This window comes from Coccinella septempunctata, chromosome 2, assembly GCF_907165205.1.
Source record: "Coccinella septempunctata chromosome 2, icCocSept1.1, whole genome shotgun sequence".
In the NCBI taxonomy this organism is placed as follows: domain Eukaryota; kingdom Metazoa; phylum Arthropoda; class Insecta; order Coleoptera; family Coccinellidae; genus Coccinella; species Coccinella septempunctata.
The window spans coordinates 12,300,951-12,325,066 of NC_058190.1; the positions used below are offsets into that span (position 1 = coordinate 12,300,951).

The following is a 24,116-nucleotide window of genomic DNA, read 5'->3' on the forward strand; positions in this document are numbered from 1 at the left end:
AGACCAGACGAGAAGAAGAAGACAACAAGGTTAGATGACCGCAAGAAAACCAAACTTGCAGTCATTAGGTACGGACCACTTCCAGAGGAGGTGTTAGGAAAACCTACTGATTATATCCAAAAGACTTTCGTACTTTTCTCTTTATTTTAACTTCTAATTTTTGCAACAGCCGCTCATTCTCGCTTCTACCATCTTGTTAACCATAAAAAAAATGACACGCACTGATTCCACTACTGTTAACAACGTCAACATAAAATAAACACAAATGAAATTATTTGTAATGGCCTCAGTGGCAGGTTTATTCTAAAATATATTATTATTAACACTAGGGGTCTTGTGCTACACAATCTCGAGCCCCGCCGCTTAAGCAAGGTTTTCCAAGCAACGCACATTTTACGCGGCGTAGAACGTAATTGCTGAGGGCTGGTCTAGTGGCAATCAAATGGCCACAGATTACAGAATAGAATAGATCTGACACTCACGTTCTACGATGCAAAATACAGTTTATCCCGCCTTCAGCGCCCCCATGCGGTTGCCACCCAACTAACCGGGAGAAATGTCGGTATAACTGGAAACTGCAATCGCATGGCGCGAAATTTAAATTAGCCCATTCACTGGTATTTTAGACGTCGATAGTATAATATGGATTATTAGGGCCAATTTTAAGGAGAAATAACACTTGTCATGAAAAATATACATATATTGATATACCCAGCACAGGAAAAAAAAAATATGGAAATACATAAGCTATAATTATGGCAATGAATATATGAGCAGAGGTAAAATGTCAATAGGGTCACATATCTTCGTAAGACAATAATTATAATAAACAGTAATAATATTGTTCATAGGAAATGAGGTTGAAATTATTATATGTTCAGAAATCTTCAACATTATCCAAAAAGGACACAATGTTTGTTGGGAGTCGGCAATAGAAATCAAAAACAGCATGCCAAAGCTTAGAATGCATGAATAATTTGGAAAAGAAAAAATTAGTTGCCCAAAGACCTATGTTGATTTTATATTTTCCTGCAGGAAAGATTTCAAGGTCTCTAAACAACGACTCCCTGTTTTATCTTCCTCACAGTTAGATCACCAGGAATGCACCGACATGAAATTATTAATAACTAAAGTTTTGAATGATGAAATGAAGTGTTCAACATTTGGGTTAGTATTCCTTACTCCATGCGCTCTAATGTACCCAAAAAAGTTTACTAAACAATCTTGATTGAAAGCCCCAGTGAGAATATATTCAAAGTGATAATCATTGAACAGTTTTTGAGTAAGGTAAAGGAATGCGTTCAATGTTGTCACTATATTCTTCAAAGTGGGCACCACAATGGTTCTTTTCTCTCGAGGGCAATAAGATGAAATACTGTTGAAAATTTGTATCACCTGCTCCCAAACAACATTGTGTTCTGTTTGAATACTAACCGTCTTCTTTAAGAGTTTCGCAGTGGATGTCCAAGCTCTGGATACATTCAACGAATCAAATAACTCATCCAAGAATAGTATAAAGTCAGCAGTGTCGATAGCCTCTCTGTGAAGCTGAAGCGGATGCTTGATTTCTAAAAAGGAAAATAGTAAATTTTTGTATTATTATGTTTGAAAAAAATACTTACCCCATTGAGAAATGAGCTTCATCATTGACCCCACGGAGTGGCTTAATAACTGACTACACAGTTTGACTTTCATTTCCATTAACACAATTTTTAAAGGGTTTGGTTGGATTGGTTTAAGTATAAACGATTAATGTTATAATTACGTGGTTCTTTGAATCAAATATTTCTTACAAGAAAATTGATTTCCTGATAAAACTGTCGAGTTCTATAAATGGGTATTTTTAATTTACTCTCGTATAAGATCTCGTTTGTAAACAAGAATTTGCATTAAAGCATATTGACATTGACACTGTTGGCGTTCACAAATCCAATATGTCAGAATACAGTATTCTGTGGAGAATATGATATATATTTTCGTATGCAGTGCCACATAGCGTTTGATTGCAGAACTAAAAACCGTATTTGGGGTGGGGGTAAGGAAGTGTCAAGCCCCTGTCAAATGGCGTCGTATTCCTACACAGCGCAATAACAACTTGCAGCTGCGTAATACGGTCGGCGCAACGGGACGACTGCTCGGAGAGCAGACTATTCATTCGTACGCTGGCGTATTGAGAACAGAAAGTGCGAATAATGTGTAGTGAAATAAGTTCGCAAAAACAACCAAACGTTTTAGTGCAAGTGAGGACGAAAAATTGATTAAAATAGTTAGTCGTTACCCTACTATTTGGGACATGAAGCTGAAGGAGTTCAAAAATGTTGCGAAAAAGGACACAATCTGGAAGGAAATGGGCAAATATATTAAACAAACAAGGTGATTTTTTTACGATTTATTTTTGCGATTTCAGAGCACAATGTTATTTTAATACGGCGCCTATTCATTCCTGCGTCTATTTCTGAAGAAGTCTTTGAGCTGGGTTCTAACCAAAAATCCTTCGGAATTAGCAAATCTTCCTACTCCAGGCAATTGTATCATATTATTCGCCGGTACTTCACATGTAACTTCTGCTTTACTAGTTTAGTCAAGGGCGCAATGACTCTTCTCTCAAGTAGTTGTGTAAACAACAACATACTCAAATAATAAGGTCAACTACCTCAGCTTTCACATTTATGGGTGTGAAAAAATTCGAAATGTAGAACCCATTACTCCGAAGACGTTTTCAGTTACCCTTCTTGCTCGACATAGGTGATAGTTGAATCTCTTTTTGTCACCATCTAGTACATCTTGTTTCCGACAATGAGGTTTCATTACATGTTTATCTAGTCGGAAAGCCTCATCGCCTACTATTACATGAGGCAAGGAAATATTTGGGGTCTGTGAAGTTAGCGAAAAGTTGAAAGCACTAATTCTGAAATTATGTTAAATATTTAGTGCCTAATTAGTGCCTATTAGTGCTGTATAAATCTTTGACAGCCACATTGTAGTTTTTGAGAAACTGATAATTTCTCCGAGATTCTTACCAGGTTCAAATATGCGGGTGCGTGAGGTTAGCGAAAAGTTGAAAGCACTAATTCTGAAACTAAGTTAAATATTTAGTGCCTATTAGTGCCGTATGAATCTTTGACAGCACCATTGTAGTTTTTGAGAAATTGATAATTCAACTTCTTGGTGCTGACTTCACGTTCAACACCAACATTTTCAAATTACCATGAAATTATTATACTTATATTTAGTGCTTAATTAGTGCCTATTAGTGCTTTTGGAACCAATGAAAAAAAATGAACGGTTTTCATAATATCACAGATTATTTCCTTTGGTGCTGACTTCACGCCCAGCACCAACATATTGGAATTTCGTGAAAATTTTTGTTGCAATAATTAGTGCCTAATTAATGCCTATTAGTGCTTTTAAAACGGTGTGATATCATTTTCAGTTTTACAGTAACTGCCTGTTGCTTTTCGAACAAGTGTGAAGTTAGCGAACAGTTGGAAGCACTAATTCTGAAATTATGTCAAATATTTAGTGCCTCATCAGTGCAAATTAGTGCCGTATAAATCTTTGACAGCACCATTGTAGTTTTTGAGTTACACGAAAATATCTGTTTTGATACCGCGTAGCCATCTATGGAGAGGTATGCGAGTCATTCTCTGCAATAGATTCGTCGTCAGTGCGTCATTTTATTATCACCTAAAGCGGCTCACACATATGCGACTTGGGGCGCTAATCTTGATATCGAAGAATAATTGTACTATTGATTTAAGGGGACACAAAACTATTGTCTGAATTATTCAGATAATGTTTATATGAAGTAAAGGTTCTTTTTCTCAGATACTGCCTAAACTCTTTTTCCTTTTGTAATAATAATAATACTTTTTGGGTCATCGAGACGAAAAAAGAATATAGAATGTATTATATACTTAAAAAAAAATATCAGAAGAGCCGTATTACTTTTTCAATATGGAGGTACGAAAATTCTAACAGAAAAATGTATAGTGTTATGAAAATAGGCATATTATCCTATCATTCCCTATAATGGGGATAATAGTAAAATTTTATTTCCTGTATATCTAACCAGACATATGAAAATAAAAATGTCTTAATACGTAGGTACATAACGAAACATAATAGCAATATTTTGACAAAAAAATTCTCAAATATAAACGATGCAACAACAAACTCGAGAAAACGCAAATTTCAATATGTAATACAACAAAAAATTGATGACGAGAAGGCAGAATCACATATCCATTTGAAAAGCAGTTTACAAAAATTTCAGCTTCATCCAAATGATTAATGTGTGTAATTTCATGCTACATATCAATCTTTTAATAGGTATACCTATATATATTAAGAACAGCGTTGTCAAACCTCCGAACTCGGTAGAAACGACTGCGCAAAATCGGTAGATTTGGAAATCGGTGAAAGAATAATTTTTCATGAATTTCAATTTCTTGAATAAAATATATAAAAAAGGAAACATATTCTCTGAGAAAGGTCAGGGTAGTAAAGCACTTTATTTATTTCCTTAGAATTAAGGTTTTCCAGATCCATACATAGGCGGAAATGAACATTTTTTGGGGGGGGGGACGCCTAGGGAAGGTCTGAGGTGACCTCAGGTAAAGATGTTGAGTGGAGAAGATATACGAAAAATCTAGAAATAGCTAAAAACAACGAAAAAGCTCTTACTCTTCCCTTTTTCTTTGTAGTTGATCTTTACTCCACCTTTTCCTCTTTTTTTTTCTGGGGGGGAGGCACCGTGGACATCTGTGAGGGGGATCACGGCTTGTTTTCGACATAGCCAAGGTTAGCCATGCACTAATGTCTAAATCAAATCAGTTTGACCCTATTTTTTATATCAATGATTCTGAGTTTAATCAACTGGTTCTTAGTAAATATAGTGAAGGCAGTCGTTAATTTGGACACTGCTATGATTCGGGATTTTTGTAATTTTTACCTCCGAACTGAATTATTTTTGTGTGATTTGATTTATAAACCATATTTTTGATTACTTTGTTGTTTTATTTCGTAAATTTGCTGCTCACTCACCCACTGCCCTCAACTTCCCTAAATGAAATTAACCAATTTTCCACAATAAAGCTTCAATTTTCGACAAATAACCGTTCTAACCCATTTATACTCCTAATATAAGACATATAATGGAGATATAGTAGTAAAATTTATATTTATATAGGGTTATACGTATACGTATACATATACGTATGAAAAGAAAAATGTCTCGAAACGTATATAACAAATTTTTTATTTATTTATTTATTTATTTCAACAGGAACCCCAACAGGAAACCCAATAATAGAGGTTCACAAATTTTTAACTTAATTATAAATAAAAAACATGTATGTGGTTTCTTAACATCTAACAGAACAAATATTCAGAATAAGAAAACATATTCGCCTACATACGTTATTCACTTCCAAGAAACCAGAAAAAAAAAGAGGAAAAAGGAGGAAACATCCCATCACCGCGAACTCTCATCAAATGATGACTTCAGATATCCTATAACCGACTTTCTGAAACAACCCATGCTCACGTTGAAGACGTCTATGTTACTTATGTGCCAATTATAGAAACGCATGATCCTGAGAAACACTGAATGATATCTCCCATTTGTAGAAGCCTTAGCTATATAAAAGAGCGCCTTCCGACGATCCGAATATTGAGGAATATTGAAGGTGATAAAATTTATCATAGGATAGTCAAAACAGTTGTTCAAAATCCGATACAGAAACAAACAATCGAAAAGTACTCTTCTCTGCTGCAGACTCAGAATATTATGTTTCCTCAAATTCTCCCCATACTGAACCGATAGCTGGCGGTGACTGGATCTATAGTCAAGACTTTTGACAAACTTCTTCTGCACTCTTTCGATCCTGTCTATATACTTGTGATAATGGGGTGACCAGATAGGGGTTGTATACTCTAAATTACTTCTGACAAGGGAAAAATATAAGGTTTTCAATGTTGAAATACTTGTGAATTCCTTCGTTGCACGTAAGATGAAACCAAGCATCCTGAAACTTTTTGTGACTATATTATCAATGTGGAGACTGAAGGAAAGCTTAGAGTCTAAAATAATACCTAAATCCCTTACATGGTCAACCGTCCCTAAGGTACACCCCTCAAGCGATAACGGATATCTAATGACGTTGATGTTTCGCGTAAACGCAATATGAAAACATTTTTCCAGATTTAGAACAAGATATCTTTCTGCACAAAACCCACTCAGCCGATTCAAATCTTCTTGTAAATGTGAAAGATCTTGTATAGTTCGAACATTCTTATAAATCTTGAGATCATCAGCATACATTTCAAATAGAGCATAAAGAAAACAATCCGAAATTCCATCTATGTACACCTCAAACAAGTATGGACCCAAGTGTGAACCCTGTATGACCCCCGATGTAACCTCAGCATCCTCAGATGAAACGCCATTCACAACTACAAATTGCCGCCTACCCGAGAGATAGGACCCCATCCACTCCAAAAATTTTCCCGTCACGCCATAATCCGCCAAAATAGCTAATAGAGTAGGATGATGTACCCTATCGAAAGCCTTCGACATGTCCGCATATATCGAGTCTACTTGAATACGATCGTCCATATTTTTTGTGATAAAGTCAATATAGGGGGCCAAATTTGTCAATACCATCCTCAGCAACAGTTATCCTCAGCCAAAGATCCTCAATCGCAGAATCACCAGAAAAACCGTTCAACATTTCCGCCTTTATTCTTGTCGACACAGCCAGTAGAACTCCACCTCCTTCCCTTCTGGAACTATTCGACTCGCATCGGTCTCTTCGAAATACATTGTAATTATCACAAACAACTTCAGAACTGTATACATGAGGTTTGAGCCAGGATTCAGTAACACAAATTAAATCGTAGTCAGCATTCAAAGAAGCCAAATAAAAATCACGAGTTTTTGTTCTCAATCCACGGCAGTTCTGATAGTAGATATTGAGTGAAGAATCCATCGAATCTACTTACTTCCAGAAAGTTTGACGAGAAAATATTCAATTCAGGCTCTGTAACTGTTCACTAGAAGTCACATTAAATATTTTGGATTTTTCATCCCTTCTCAACAAAATCCTGCAATCCTGAGTCCAACAAAACTTAAACCCATTGGACCTCGCAAATTGTCTGGCCGTGTAAAAGAGACTCCGATTAAATGTGCTAAGAGACTCGTTAACATAAACATTTGATTCCGCTTGGCCAAATCCGAAATCAGTAGTCTTCAAGTTCTTATTGCTTTTATAGGCTTTCAAGAATTCGTTCCTATACGTTTTCGTTTTGAAAGTAACCACTATCGGACGTGATTTTTTGTCTTTTGGGGATGAATGAAACGTAAACTGTAAACGTTTTCCAGACATGCATCGATGTTAGGAAAACTCAGCTTCGATGAAACTTGCTGAACGATCTTGGCAATATTCTCGTTTTTTGCCTCAGGTATTCCCACTATTTCCAGATCTCTCATCTTCGCCTGCTGCTGCACTTCATGGAGTTCCCTCCTCAGGCTCATGTTTTCGGTCTTCAGAAACTCTACAGACGCATTGAGATCCGAAACGTTCTTCTTTAAAAAGTTTAAAGAAGCGACAAAATCCTCTTGTCTTTTGCTTATTACTCCCAAATTATTCATAATTTGGTCGATTTTTCGGTCGATGCTGCTCCTCCCCGGATCCCCAGCCGTCTCGGAACATGCTGTACATATCCATCGGAAACCGCCAGATTCCGCAAGTCTGACCGTATCAGGCGTAGAACCGGTACATATGGAATGGATCTCTGATACACACCGTAAACATTTAATTCCCGGCTTACTACGGCTTATCGGATTTTCACATTTAATACAATTTGTCGGCATGTTTTTATTTTATTGTTGTTTATAATTACGCGAAACAAATCCCTCCAGACAGTTTTTGTTTAAATCTAGAGCAGTTTGTATCAAAAACACCCTCAAGTACCGCCGGCTCAAATTTAGAAACTCCCTCTCGCCGAATTTCACTTTTGTAGGCAAATTATCAGAGAGCAACAATAACACGTCTTATCGATAAGAACCACACACGGTATCTTTATATAAATATATATTATAAATTATAATAGCTATGTGAAGCTGGCACCCCCAAATGCGAATTTTGAAACAATAATTTCAGGGTCGTTTGTCCAACGTAAGTCCACTTTTGTCCACCCAATTTTTTCATTTGTCCACTCACAGAACCGTAGAAATCAACCTTTTAATATTTTGGAAAGTGTGAAGTTGGCACCCCCAAATGATAATTTTTGAACCAAACTTTCAGGGTCGTTTGTCCATCGTAGGTCCATGTTTGTCCACCCAATTTTTTCATTTGTCCACCCACAGAACCGTAGAAATCAACTTTTTAAAATTTTATAATATACTTTATAATAGTAGTATTTTATACATCCAACATAAACAATAAATCAGATACATAACACTTCAAAATAACATAAACTTCTCAAGTAGGCAATAAAATATATCAGCTTCATTCAAATGGTGTATAGAAGTAAATGTGGGTTCACAGTTATATCATTCCTCACTACATTAAATTCTTTTGACAGGTCATTGTAGTCTTCCCATTGCCCATCATTTCTTCTAAAATAGGAATAATAGTGTCCGATTCCAGTAGCTACACAGGGAGCTTCAAAATTAGCCTCGTAATATATAAGTTTTATTTTCAACCTTTAAAATCAATTCGATTTCGTTAAGACGAACCGATTTCCCAACATCACAATCGATTAATAAAAAATCAGCGTACATTTTTAGAATTTGTAGTGTTGTAAAACAGTTAGCACATTTCAAATTTGAAGGAGGCATCAAATCGATTGATTCTTGGAGCATTCCAAATCCCTTCCTTTTGAGTTGATCAACAAACACTGTGATCAAATTGGAATATTTTGTTTTCATTGTAATACTACAATAACCGCAGAAAAACTGCTCCATTGCAGAAGAACAATTTTTCACCATATGAGAGGCAACGTAAGTGATGTTGCAGTTAACATCAATCATAACAACTCCATTGATCATTTCATTTTCCTTTTTGCTTTCTTCAAGCACCTCACATCGGAGTTTGTAGGTACTCCGTTTACTCCCATTTTTCAAAAAAAAATTAGAAATTTGAAAAAACTACAATCGGACTCCAAGTTTTCAGTGTTTGAGGAAAATAGATCGCTGTCACAATGTGCGGATGCGAAACACTGAGTTAAAGCATCGAAAGGGCATGTGTTTACGACACGGTATTTTTTGCCGTTCGCCAAGCCCGCAAACTTTTGTAGATTTCCATTTTTCAAAAGTGGAATTTTAATTTTTTTTCCTTCTCGAATATGCATTATTTCGGTTGTAGGAATGCCATAATACCTTGACCTCTTCTTTTCAATGGGTTTTCCTAATCCACCCCAGTTCTCCAACCAGTCATCTATAACAAAAAATATACCTACAGTTTTTTGTCCATATTCCTAATCGAGTAGATTTATATCCTTATTCATTGGGAATGTGATATAATTTTCATTCTTTTCACAATTTATCTCATGCAGAATATTAAAGATATAAGGGAATCTAAGATTCTCTGAAATTCATCCTACTGGATATAATCACGGTGGGAAGGGGGGTCTTATTCCAGTTTGTTTGGACTCAATTTTAATGTGCCTACATGTTTCGGCTCATGGCCATCATCAGAACACAATCTAGAAAATTCAATGATCAGTACATGTTAAAATAAATGTTGAGATGGAAAAATGAATTACTAACAGTTTATCAAGGAAACCGGTGTGCTGTCAAGGAAGGCTTCTATTATGGAAAAATGAGTACGTTGTGGGTAGTTTTTCAAGACTGGGTGAAAAGTTATCATACGTAAATTTAGTTAGGAATACCCTCACAATGACAAACACACACCGAACCTAGAAAAACAAAAGGATGTAAAATGAGGAGTAACTCACAGTGAGTCCTAATTCATATTAAAAACAGTTCTTCATAAAAGCCATCCTGTGGGATGGTTAACATTCACATTCACTGTTAAAAGCAGTTTAAAAATGTCAAAACACAAAAACAAAACACGCAGAACTAACGAAAAACGCACGCATGCGCATGGGAAATTGACAAATCTGGGATAAATGGACTACACCAAAATAAAACGACGACACGGAATGTAGACAAGAGGTGCCGGAAAAACAAAAGCAAAATGTATCGAAGCAATGTTTTCAAATATCCACCAAGGAAAACAAAGGAGGGAAATATGTTATTGAAGAAGCATTTAACGTGTCGAACCTCCCATTTCTCGAGTGTTTATATATTTCCAACTCCTCCATTATACATTGTCTCAACCCATACGGGCAAGTGTGCAGTAATTACGTGTCATCAGCAGGACTGAAACTTGAGGTTTCCCTCAAGTGTACCCCGAAGACCGACTTATTATTAGAGGAAGACTTACTACTTTGTAGATGTTCTCGATCTCTTGTACCTATTGCTCTTCCACTTCGCCCAATGTACACGGAGGGACAGCTCATCTCCACTCTTCTCAAGCTTGGGGATAGGTGTCTTATTCCGAATTAAAATCTGGCTTAAAGTGTTCGTCGGTTTGAAAGCTATTTTCAAGTCAGCGTGACGAGTCAATACAATAGCCACTTTGTTGGATATGGGTCCAAAGAACGGTAGACTGGCATACTTCACGTCTGTTTGTTGTGTCGTCAGGTTCGTTGGTAAGTTGTCACGAGGGGTGGTGGTTTTCTTCCTTATTAACTGGTCTACAATGTGGGGATCAAATCCGTTTTCAGATGCGATGGATTTGATTACTGCAATCTCTTCAAGGAAGCATTCTCTCGACAATGGTAACGATAAGGCTCGGTCAATGTAAGTTCTGAAGGCTGACAACTTGTGCCCGGTGAAATGGCAAGAATCTGCGTGTATGGTATGACTGGTAGTGGTTTCTTTTCTGAATACGGAAAATTCGATCCGGTTCGCGACTCTCTTTAATTTGAGGTCAAGGAAATTGATCGGGCCATATTGTTCTGATGCTAATGTGAAATTGATGTTGATATGTCTATTGTTAAGCCAGAGGAAAAAATCATCTAAAAGTTGGGCGTTGCCACTCCAGCATACAATAATGTCATCAACGTACCGATACCAGAACGTAATATAACGTCTGAAAGAGTTGTCGTCGGTAAAGACAAGAGTTCTCTCGAAGAATGCCATGAAAATCTCAGCCAGAAGAGGCGAAAGGCAATCACCCATACTAAGTCCGTAAGGTTGCTCATAAAATTGACCATCAAACTCGAAGAAATTCTGCCTCATCACCAAAGAAACGAGCTGATAAACGCTCTCACACACCTCGTTAGAAAAATCAGAACGAAAAAGAAGATCTTTCAAGATTAAGAGAGTTTGTTGAGGAACCGAAAAGAACAGATTCGTGACATCGAATGATACCAAGATTGAGCCAACTGGGACTATATTTCTGACTCTATCTACTAGGTCAAGGTTGTTCTTCACACTATATTCAGGTGAGAAATTGAGGTTAGCCGACAAAAAGCTGTTCAACTCCCTAGACAATCTGTAGGCCAAGCGTTTTTCGTTAGTTCTCCGTGTTTTGTTCTTGTGTTTTGACATTTTTAAACTGCTTTTAACAGTGAATGTGAATGTTAACCATCCGAAGGAATGGCTTTTATGAAGAACTGTTTTTAATATGAATTAGGACTTACTGTGAGTTACTCCTCATTTTACATCCTCTTGTTTTTCTAGGTTCGGTGTGTGTTTGTCATTGTGAGGGTATTCCTAACTAAATTTACGTATGATAACTTTTGACCCAGTCTTGAAAAACTACCCACAACGTACTCATTTATCCATAATAGAAGCCTTCCTTGACAGCACACCGGTTTCCTTGATAAACTGTTAGTAATTCATTTTCACATCTCAACATTTATTTTAACATGTACTGATCGTTGAATTTTTTAGATTGTGTTCTGATGATGGCCATGGGCCGAAACATGTAGGCACATTAAAATTGAGTCCAAACAAACTGGAACAAGACCAACTTCCCCCCCCCCCTATAAGAGAATCTGTATGAATATTTTGTAGTGAATCCCAGTTTTCTGAGGAAAATTGGAGTTCATTTTAGTGCATTCCGTTCATTTCATATTTCCGCCTTTGAAAATATTTAATTCTCAAATATTCAGTACATTCATCTCGATAGGCAGAGTGTTATGTTTTATTGAATTTATATATTTATCACACCCTTAGAAATTTGTTTGAAAAATAATAGTAGGTCCCTTGATGACAATAGTTGTAATTAATGTCAATGTGAAGTGACTATAAAAAAAGACAAGTTTGAGATACATCGGAATTTTATTTACTGTGAGACGACTTAACATTGCTTTTGTACGATGTCTCGAACCAAGGTAGGATTCTGAAGATGTTCGTTATAACCCAAGGATTTGATTGTTGCGACTAAACAAGATATATGATTTGAAAATTTGATCAAACTCTCTATATTATGTTCTCTGATCGGTGTCACAGCTTTAACCTTTGATATAAGTCCATCGATTATCAGATCAGGACGTCCGAACCTCATTTCTAATATCTTCAGCACTGAATCAACGTTATCAGGTGAAATCATCATGCCCGATACGGCTAGTTTGGCCTCACCTTTTAAACATTTGTGCAATTTTATCATCATTTCCTCAGAATAATATTCACACAATGAGGCAATTTTTCTGAATTGTGTGATGAATACTGGCCACTCTTCAGGGTTACCGTCAAAGTGAAGAATGTCTTTCTCCACAACTTGGCGTGCAATAAATCGATCTCGTCTTGGAGCACTACCTACTGATTTCACAGCTTCACTTATGGTATGGCATAATCGTTCGATGTCGGATGGTTCTGGAGAACGCGTGGGTCTCTTATCTGGTATTGTCAGTCTTGGAGCTTCTTCTACTAGATCCATTTTCCGTCTGGGAGTATTGTCTGGAACATTTTGTCTTTGACTTCTGGAACTATGCAATGATCTAACCGAAGATCTTTCCACGTCATCTGAAACCTGGGTCTGAAACACTTTCTGCTCTAGCTCTAACAATTGTAATTTATCTTCTAGTTTCTTCATTTCTATAGCTTGTTTGATTTTTGCAACTTCAACAGCATGCTTTCGTCTTTGTAATTCAACACTACTTGAGTTCGATTGTCTAGAACATACTGAACGAACAGATGCAGTCTCTTGTTTGTCGTCCGCAGATGGAAGAACTTCTCGATGAATCGAGTGATTTTTGGTTATGTTGTCCTCTTCATCTACTTCTAGAACTGCATCTTTTCCTTCCATTTGATTCAGTTTTGAATGACACTCTTCTGAAATCTTTGACATTCCACTGACGGACTTCCTTTTTGACGAACCAAATTCTGGTGGCCATAGGTAACAATCGGCAAGTCTACTGTTGATACCTGCATTACGTCTTGTTGTATTATTTTCTTCCGAATTTTTGTCCATAACTGTCTTTGGGTCTATATCTATCCAAGAACTAATTCAAACGTCTCGAAGGACCAATGTTAAGTCAAAAGCTTCCAGATATGATTAAACTTCGCTGGGGGGAGGAAGTTATGAAAAAACATGGTACTGTTGACCTCAGTGATCTCTCAGATTGGATTTCAGACATAGCAGCAGCAGCATGTTACGTGAGTAGACCGAGTTCTTCAACAATGAATAAAACGGAGCCCAGACCGAAGCCATTCGTATATTCTTCGACAAAACGATATGAGACTACTCTGACGACAGCTGATAGCAAAAAAACTGACAAATTGTGTACGTATTGTCGAGAAAAAGGACATTATATCCAGAATTGTTCAAAAATAAATCAAGACGATGTTGAGACCAGATGGGAGACTGTGACCAGAAGAAAATTATGTTTCTCATGCCTGAAAAACAATCACCAGACAATGAAATGCAGATCCAAACGTCAATGTGGTATCAACAACTGCAAACGATCTCATCATAAGCTCCTTCATAAAGATCAATCACAACAAAATTTCGAATACACACAGTCTACCCAGACGGAAGATCTCAGAAAGGAAAACGTTCTTGCTGTGGGACAAGGTGCGGCAAATATTCTTTTGCGGATGATCAAGGTGAGATTGTATGGAAAAAATGATTTTCTGGAAACCATTGCACTCTGTGATGAAGCTTCGACTGTGACTCTCATAGACAAATCCATTGTTGACCACCTGGAAATAATAATAATAATAATAATAATAATAACGTTTATTGATCCTTTGAGACATTTATAATGTATAGGACAAGTCATAAGGTGGGAAATAGAAATTACATTAGCAATTACAATACATTACAATATAACATCATTAAGGTATTCATTTACTGTATAATAACATTTGTTCAGCATTAAGTTCTTAACAGTTTTTCTAAAATTTCTGGAATCGAGAGATCGAACACTATGAGGCAAGTGATTATAAAGTCTAATACATTGATAGGAAGGAGACATCTCAAACTTAGTTGTTCTATGCTTAGGGACAAATAGAGTTCTTTCACCTCTGGTACCATAGTTATGAAAACTAGACAACCGAACAATATTTTCCTCATTTTCTTTCACGTGCAGAAGACATTTGAAAATAAAAATGGAAGGTAAGGTTAGTATTCTATGCTCTGTAAATATGGGTCTACAGGATGAACGTGAAGGTATACTGAATATCAATCGCAAGATACGCTTCTGTAATATAAAAGCTCTTCCAACGTCCGAACAGTTCCCCCATAGCAGAATGTTGTACGATAAGTGGCTATAAGCCAAACTGTAGTAGATGTTTATGAGTGACTCTAGCGGAAGTAAGTTTTTAACCCTATTTATGGCATAGTACGAACTGTTCAACTTTTTGCATACGGACTCTACGTGCAAGCCCCATTTCAAGTGGTTGTCGAGGTGAATGCCAAGAAATTTAGTATCATTCTTAGACAAAATAACATTATTTAATTTGTCAAGCACCAGAATACGATCACTTTGCCCGATTGTAAAGTAAATACATTCGGTTTTATTTATGTTTATCATTAAGTTATTTTTATGACACCAGGTTACGAAACTTTCTATTAATAGCTGACATAGAGCCTGAAGCTCATCGAATGTTAGGGCTGAAACCACTACCGAAACATCATCAGCAAACAGACTCATCATAAAGTTCCTTATTAGCGACGAAAAGCCTCTACACGTGAGCACATTCAGGAACATTGCTCTTAAATTAACGGGGAGATCATTGATGAAGAGCAGAAAAATAAGAGGCCCAAGGACCGATCCTTGTGGTACTCCAAGACTCAGATAATTTTCGTCAGATACGCAGCTACCAACTCTAACAAAAATTGATCTACCCTCAAGATAGCTCCGTAGCCAATCCGAAAAAACACCTCGAAAACCCAAGTTGTAGCATTTGTCGAGTATGAACTTAAGTGATAAACTATCGAATGCCCGCGACAGGTCAAAAAATAAACCTGCTACATGTAGGCCATTGTCGAGGCATTCATAAACATAATCAACAAAGGAAACTGCAGCTGTCTCTGTTGAGCGACCCGATCTAAAACCGTGTTGAGCATCATCAAGTATATTGTACCTATCAAGATACCCAACCATTCGGTTGAACACGACTCTCTCAAATACTTTAGAAAATATGCTCAAGATAGATATCGGTCTATAATTAGTGATGTTATGAGGATCGTTTTTCTTGAATATTGGAACAACTAGAGCTTTTTTCAAAATAGTGGGAAAGATTCCAGAACTTACAGAAACATTAATACAATGAGCAAAATGTTTACAAATCTCAGAGCTTATCAGCTTCAGAATCCTAGCAGATATACAATCAGCTCCTGCGCACTTATTACTCTTCAACAACTGAATTACATCAGCCACCTCGCACTCAATTACAGGATGAAAAAAAAAAGTTGGGTTCAACATTGGTGACAAAGTGCAAAAGGGAGATAAAGAATTCTCATAGTAGGTATGTAAGGTTTTCTCTGTTACCGTTGAAAAGAAGTTGGCAAAAATTTTTGTTAATTCCACAGTATCACTGTGTAGGATACCATCAACAAGAAGCTCAATACATTTATTATTTCTGTCCTTTCGGCCAGTCAAATTATTTACTATGGACCATACCGTTTTGTTCTTATTATCCGATCTATTAATAAGCTCATTATGAAATTTTAATTTGGTATTTTTGATTAACGAATTATATTCGCATTTGGCCTTCTTGTATAAAAAATATGTGTTCTGGCACTTTACATTTGAGTGTAACCAATGCAAATCCATTAGTTGACGTTTCGCTAGAACCACTTCCGTAGTGATCCAACTATTTAATTTGTGAGCGTTAATGGGCAATTTTACCATCGGACAACATGACACAAAAGTACTATGAATGGCATCAACGAATGCTTGAAAACATTCATCAACATCAATGATGTTATAAATGGCATGAAAATCATAAATTGAGATATGATATACAAAATTGTTGAGATTTTGTTGACTCAAGTTTCTGATCATCTTCGAACCACCCTGTGTATTGACTTGAAGTATGCAATTAAATTCCACCAAGATAGCACGGTGGTCACTCAAAAGAGGCTCAAAAACTTTAACATTGGAGCCAGATATGTCTGCACTTGTTAAAACATAGTCTACTTTTGAAATAGATGTATGACCAGTGTTGTCAGTGAATACTCGCGTAGGATCTTGCGACGAAATCTTTAAATCAAAACAATCCATCAAATCAACAAATTGCTTACGGCTAGTACTCTGAATATCCAGGAAATCAACGTTCAGATCACCACAAACAAAGATAACTTCAACAAGACTTGAACAGTAGCTGAGGGCATCTGATAGTCTGTCCAGAAAAACTTTGAAATTACCGGAGCACGGCCGATAAACACCTATAATGCCTATTCGGAGCACGCTGGTCACCACAATAATTCCGCACATTTCACAATGCATCTCCTCGGAAAATTGAGACACGCACAAACTTTTCGATTTCATGCCAGCTTTAAGATATATCATCGAGCCCCCATGTGCACGAATAGGGCGGCAATAATAGTCAGCTAACATATAACCAGGTAGAGTCATTGATTTCACGCTCTCGGCACTGCACCAATGTTCAACAACACTCAATACATCGGGATCATTCTCATCCAGAAGTAATTCCATATTATCTAATTTATTTGATATACATTGGGCGTTTAGCTGTAGAAGTCGCAATTTATCAACTTTACTAGGATTTAGTCCGTTGGACGGTTCTTCGTTCTGCGGTGAAAAAAACGGTGTATATTAGCGTTATTTGGCCAATTTGATCCATCCAATGCTTTTTCATATTCGGTACTTGGAATAATAACCTTAAAAGATGAATAACTCTCAGGATATCTAGAGATAATTTTTTCACACTGCACGGAAGAGAACTTCTTAATTAGAAATTCTTTTAGATCTTTATCCGTTGTTTCAGGTTTTAAATTCGAAACGTGGAATATGCTGAGCTTCCCTATGCCCTCAACGGCCACATTTTCTGTACAACTTCCAACAGCTAACGTTTTATTACGTTTTCTAACCGATCTCTTATGAGAAACGACATTCCACTCATCATTATGTTTTGTTTTCTGAGTATCAAAATTTTGCTTGCTTCGATGATCCCCTATCTGATTGTCCACCGCCACAACCGATTTATTCGAAACATTCTGTTTTGATTTCGGATCTTTAATGATTGGTATCATATTTATATTTGTTGATGTTTTCGCATCCGCAACATATAAATGGGGGGTAGCATTCGAACAGCCAGGACGATCGGTTATCATATTATTATCGGAACCTGACTCACCACACCTCGCCTGAGATGGCTTGTTTATGTTTTTATTCGCCGTTTTTTCCACAAATTTATCAATTTCGGCATTTTTCTTCAGAATTTCACTTTCAAGTGTTGAAATTTTGAATCTCAGAAGTGAATTATTCTCCATCAGCAATGCGTTTTTTGCTTCTAACTCGTAGATAATCTTCATTAGGAGGTCCTGTTGGGTAGACTCACTAGATATTATGTTGTTTTTATCCACAATGTCAGCCATCGGTGAAATATTACCGGCATTATAATCAGCGGTAGATGGTAAATCGCAATCACAGCACTTTTTAATTTTATTAGCACATCCAGGATGGTAGAATTTGTTACAATTTTTACATTTTATAGAACTTTTGACAATTGTTCTCTTGCAAGTAGGACATTCGGGAATTAACAAATGAAGAGACTCGCTCGACACAACCTTCTTATTCGACGACATCTTGTCGAATCAGAATAGAAGGGAATGTGGAATCTCTTTGTATACAATGGACGAATAATATGACATCGTGCTACGAAGATTCTCATCGCCTAGACCTTGATATATCGGGAATCCATGAAAATGCCAAGAGATTCACCATGAAAAATGTGAGGTCTGTGGAAAATCTATCTTTACCTATTCAAGTCATTAAGGAAACAGACTGGAAGAAATATCCTCACTTACAAGGCATTCCTTTCAATGAAATTCAAGGACGTCCGATGATTCTTTTAGGCCAAGATAACATCCGACTCACAGTGGCCAGAAGAGTTATTCAGGGTCCAGAAAATTCTCCACTTGCAACAAAAACCAATCTCGGTTGGATTTTACACGGTGATGTGGACAATCATCATGGCAATAAGAGAATTTTTCATTCCTTTCATATTTGTCATTGTGAAACTGTTGCTGACGACGAGCTCCACAAGATGGTGAAACACTCTTTTAGTACTGAAGCCTTTGGAGTTCAAGTAGCTATAAAATCCAACAAAAAAGACAGCAGGGCGCTTGATATAATGCAAAAAACTGCATAACGAATCGGTGACCGATTTGAAATAGGACTGCTCTGGAGGGAGAACGATATTCACTTGCCTGAAAGTAAAAATGTAGCCGTTCGAAGACTTATGTGTGTGGAAAAACAGATGCACAAAGATGAAAATTTCAAGAGAAGATACTGTGAGAAAATTGAAAGTTACTTAAAGAAAGGATATGCCAGGAAGCTGTCAGCTGAAGAAGCATCTGAAGAAGGTCCTCGTTGCTGGTACTTACCTCATTTTGGAGTAATAAATCCGAATAAACCAGCCAAGCTACGACTTGTTTTCGATGCTGCTTCAAAGTCGTGTGGGACTTCCCTAAATGAAAATTTACTTGCTGGACCAGACCTCTTACAACCATTGGTGGAAGTATTGATAAAGTTTAGACAACGAAAGATCGCCTTCTGCAGTGATGTTCGTGAGATGTTCCATCAAGTCAAGATCATTACTTCGGATCAATGCTCCCAAAGATTTCTCTGGAGAGAAGGAAATACCCAAAAACCACACGATGTTTACGAAATGCAAGTCATGACATTTGGTGCTACCTGTTCTCCTACTTGCGCACAATTCGTTAAGAATTTGAATGCCCGACAACTAACCCAAAGACAAGATATTTTGGACGCTATTGAGATGAAACACTATGTCGATGATTATTTAGACTGCACTGACACTGTAGACGAAGCCTTAGAAAAGATTTTTGAAGTGAAACGTATTCAAAATTTGGGTGGATTTGAATTAGTTGACTGGACATCAAACTCTAAAGATGTTATGGATGCTCTTTCTACACAAGAAGATTTTATATGCAAAGATCTTGACATGGACTCTGATAGGTCGATACAACGAATTTTAGGACTTTCCTGGGATTCAAAATTAGATAGCTTCTGTTTTAAACTGAAATCCAACATTTTTGAGGTCGAAACCAGAAATGGCACAACGAAAAGACAAATTCTGAAAATAGTGATGTCCATTTTCGACCCATTAGGACTTATTGCTAATTTGACAGTACGAGGAAGAATCCTCATTCAAGATATATGGAAATCCGGAATTGGTTGGGATGATTCAGTCGAACATGAACAATATAGGACATGGAAATTATGGCTTTTGGATCTTCAAAAAATTACAAATATTTCTATACCTAGGTGCTATTCAACGAGTATTTCTAAGGCTGAAAGAGTAGAATTACATATATTCTGTGATGCGAGCAAAAGGGCGTACGCTTCTGTAGCTTACCTACGAATGATCGCCCAGACATCAATCGATGTATCTTTAATTTTTGCTAGAGCTAGGGTGGCACCGAACAAACCGATTTCAATTCCGAGACTCGAACTTCAAGCCGCTCTAATGGGAGCAAGACTCAAGAAAATGCTGATCAAAACGTTAGAAATCAAAATTGACAAAACGTACCTATGGACTGATTCAACAACAGTACTTCACTGGATCAAAAACGATGGGAGTAAACTGGGACAATTTGAATCTCATCGCGTAGGTGAAATTCAAGAGTCAACAGACAGTTTTGATTGGCATTGGGTTCCATCCAAGTCAAATGCTGCCGACAATGCCACAAGAACCTATTTTGATGATGGAAATAATTTGGATTTCAATCGTTGGCATAATGGACCAGAATTTCTACAACTCCACGATGAAATGACATGGCCGATCAAGAAAACTGACTGTGGGGGAATTTTGAAAAATTCTGAAGATGAAGAAGATATTCAACCGATAGAATTTTTGGCCACTATTCTAGAAAATGATTCCTGTTTACCGGATATAAACCGTTTTTCCAAATGGATGAGGTTGATAAGAGCCACGGCCTGGGTGCTGGTAGTCGCTAAATTGTTGATTTCAAAACTTCGTTCCAAAAATAGTCAAATTATAGCAGAAATTACCATTTCAGACCTTGAAGAAGCTGAAATCAGATTAATCAAGCAATGCCAACTGGAGAGTTTTCCAGAAGAAATCTCTTTCTTAAAGAAAAGCATGTGCTTGAAGAATCAGAGTAGACTAAAACAACTTTCACCGGTCATGGATAAAAATGGAGTTTTGGTAGTGAGTGGACGGACTGACTTGGCCACACAAATGGAAATGACAACCAGAAGACCCATAATATTGCCATCTAAACATAGGTTGACTAAATTACTACTGCATCATTACCATGAACAATGTGCTCATCAAGGTATCGAAACTGTATTGAATACTGCTAGACAAAAATTTTGGATTATTGATGGTAGATCAGCCGTGAAGACCACATTTGCAGAATGTAAAAAATGCCGAATTTTAAAAGCTAAACCTGCAATTCCACAAATGGGCCAACTTCCGACATTCAGATTGACTCCACCAGCTCATGCATTCACATACACAGGAATTGATTATTTCGGACCCCTGTATGTAACAGTTGGACGTCGACGCGAGAAAAGATGGGGAGTTATTTTCACCTGTTTATCGATAAGAGCTGTACATCTTGAAGTAGCACACTCGTTATCAACGGAGTCAACGCTAATGGCAGTGAGACGAATGATAGCAAGAAGAGGACAACCTCTGCAAATTTATTCCGATAATGGAACTAATTTTAGAGGATCCTCTGAGGAACTGAAGAAAGCTGTAAAAGAAATGGATAAGGAGAATTTGAAACGAGAAATGTTAGTGAGAAATATTGAATGGAAATTCATTCCACCTGCTTCTCCCCATATGGGCGGTGCATGGGAGAGACTAGTGCGTTCAGTGAAAACTACATTTCATGTTATTCTAAATAATCAGATATTGAAGGACGAGCTACTCCTTACCTTATTTGCAGAATGCGAAAAAATTGTGAACTCTAGACCAATCACGAAAGTATCTGTTGATCCTGATGACTTGGAGGCCTTAACACCAAACCATTTTCTTTTGGATGCTACAAATTATTCGACAGCTTTCGAATCTGAAAATGGAAATTTAAGGGGACAATGGAGACGAGCTCAAGAATTAAGAAACTCGTTCTGGAAAAGATGGACGAGGGAATATCTACCGACTTTGACCAAAAGAACGAAGTGGAGGAACGATGGCAGACCTATGAAGCTACATGATGTAGTTATAGTTATAGATGATACCGCTCCTAGAAAATCCTGGAAACTCGGATTAATTGAGAAGATTTTTCCGGGCCCCGATGGAAAAATTAGAGTCGTTCAAGTGAAAACAGCGAATGGTTCTTATAAACGACCTGTTACTAAGTTATGTAGATTAGATATCGAAGATAGTGGACAAAGATGATACTTCTGCCACGGCGGGGAGAAATGTTATGTTTTATTGAATTTATATATTTATCACACCCTTAGAAATTTGTTTGAAAAATAATAGTAGGTCCCTTGATGACAATAGTTGTAATTAATGTCAATGTGAAGTGACTATAAAAAAAAGACAAGTTTGAGATACATCGGAATTTTATTTACTGTGAGACGACTTAACACAGAGTAAATGTAAAAAACCGTTTATCTGTGTTCAACGTTGTTTTTCTTGCATGCCGTTGAAGATTTCGACGTTTTTCTGATGTCTGATTTCGATAGACCGGAGCTGACGACTTTTTTCATTTTTGTTGCATTCTGAAATTTTCAGATTTTCAGCGTGTGGGGGGATTTGCCTATAAAAGCAGGTTTTTCCCCGCAACGGTCACTTTTGACCTTTGATTCTCTGTTACTTCAGTCCTCTTTTTTTTTATTTCTGCTCTTTCACTTTGACTCTTTTACGCTCCGTACCTTTCTGCGAACAATTTTAAAAATAATTTTGTGTTGCGAGTATTAGTGCTATTAGGAATTAATTTTTAGTTTTTCGTTTCTTTTCCGCGAGTGCCTGAAATAAAGGAGGCAGGTCCCCGTCTATACCGTTCAGTTTCTTAATTAGACCTACACCAGTTACTTCTTTGACACTGCTGTACTGTATCGCTTGCTGTTATATTTTATCGTACTTTACCCTGCTTCGCGAATCTGACTTTTCCCTTCGCTATCAGTCATGGCGCGTAAGCCCTTGGGGTACTGAAGGGAAAGTCCCGTTAACCCCCCTGTCCGCGTTCCGCGTGTTGAATCCGAAATCTCTTCTTTTCTATCAGTCATGGCTCGTAAGCCCTTGGGGTAGAGATTAAGAGATACCGCTCTTCGTCAGTGAAATCCCGTAGTTGCGCTAAAAATAGACCTTTTCTTCGCTATCAGTCATGGAGCGTTATAGCCCTTGGGGTGGCGAATACAAGTGTCGAATAGATCCACCCTGGTTGTGTTTCTTTTCATTGGAGAAATACAATTAATTACATTCCGATACCAAGTCATTTCACTTCGCGAGGTCATCCTTAGTATTCAGTTCGTCAGTTCTGGTTGGCGCATTTTATTGAACAATCTTTGATTTTTCACTGTACCCGGTATAAACTTTATAAAGTGCTCGTGACCGGATAGAATTTCCCGAATGTATGTTTGCTGATAGATTCGCTCATATTTCAAACCTACACGTATCTCCCTTGTACATATAATCAGTTTCCGAAGGTGTCAATAAACTAGTACATAATTTGATTTTGACTACTTCGTTATCGCTACCACCCTAGATAACAGCGAACTCTGTCACCGACTAACAGCTACTCTGGTAGGTTTGCCATTCTTCCTAGTGAAAAGAATAGCTGGCGCTCGAGATAAGTTTTCTCCGAGGTAACCACGTTACAAAAAATGGCGCCCGAGCAAGGATCGTTCAAAATCTAGTAGGAAACAACAGAGGTGAGAAACATTAACCGGACAGTGAGTGAATTCCCGAAACAGTGAGTAAAACCTCAGAACAGTGAGTAACTATTTCTTGAACAGAAAACTGTGAAAAATAAATTTGATCTGTGTTTTATTCCCTACCACTCTGTATTGAACTGTTTTGCTGTGAATTGAATTGGACTATATTTTGGAAATTTTCCCATTGTTGAACCCCATTGAGAATAATTTGCGATTATTTTTTTTGCCGATTACTTTATTGAGTTTTTGAAAACTGAACTGTTATTACGCCGTTATATCAGTGAAAATTATTTCCGATTTCTCATTACTTCTGATTTATTAAATTGAACTGTTTCAATTTCGTATTGAAGGTGAGTGAATTTCCAAACATTGAAAATTTATTGTCGCAATTGGTAAAATTTAATAGGTTTGATTTATCTATCGGTTTAATAGTGAATCACCTATTACCCTGTTGATAACTTGTCTACCTGCTTTATATTTTCTTGTGACCTGTACTGTTGAAACATACCGATTATTTCTGATTT

At 37.1% G+C, this 24,116-nt stretch overlaps 2 protein-coding genes across 2 annotated transcripts; one reads left to right on the top strand and one right to left on the bottom strand.

Moving 5' to 3' along the window:
- Positions 1-10,453: 10,453 nt before the first annotated feature.
- Positions 10,454-11,626, bottom strand: LOC123306988. The gene has a single exon (XM_044889189.1). It carries the CDS (start codon positions 11,624-11,626, stop codon positions 10,454-10,456), a length of 1,173 nt encoding a protein of 390 aa, XP_044745124.1.
- A 7,329-nt stretch (positions 11,627-18,955) lies between these two features.
- On the top strand, positions 18,956-22,108 carry LOC123306989. The gene has a single exon (XM_044889190.1). It carries the CDS (start codon positions 18,956-18,958, stop codon positions 22,106-22,108), a length of 3,153 nt encoding a protein of 1,050 aa, XP_044745125.1.
- Positions 22,109-24,116: the final 2,008 nt, after the last annotated feature.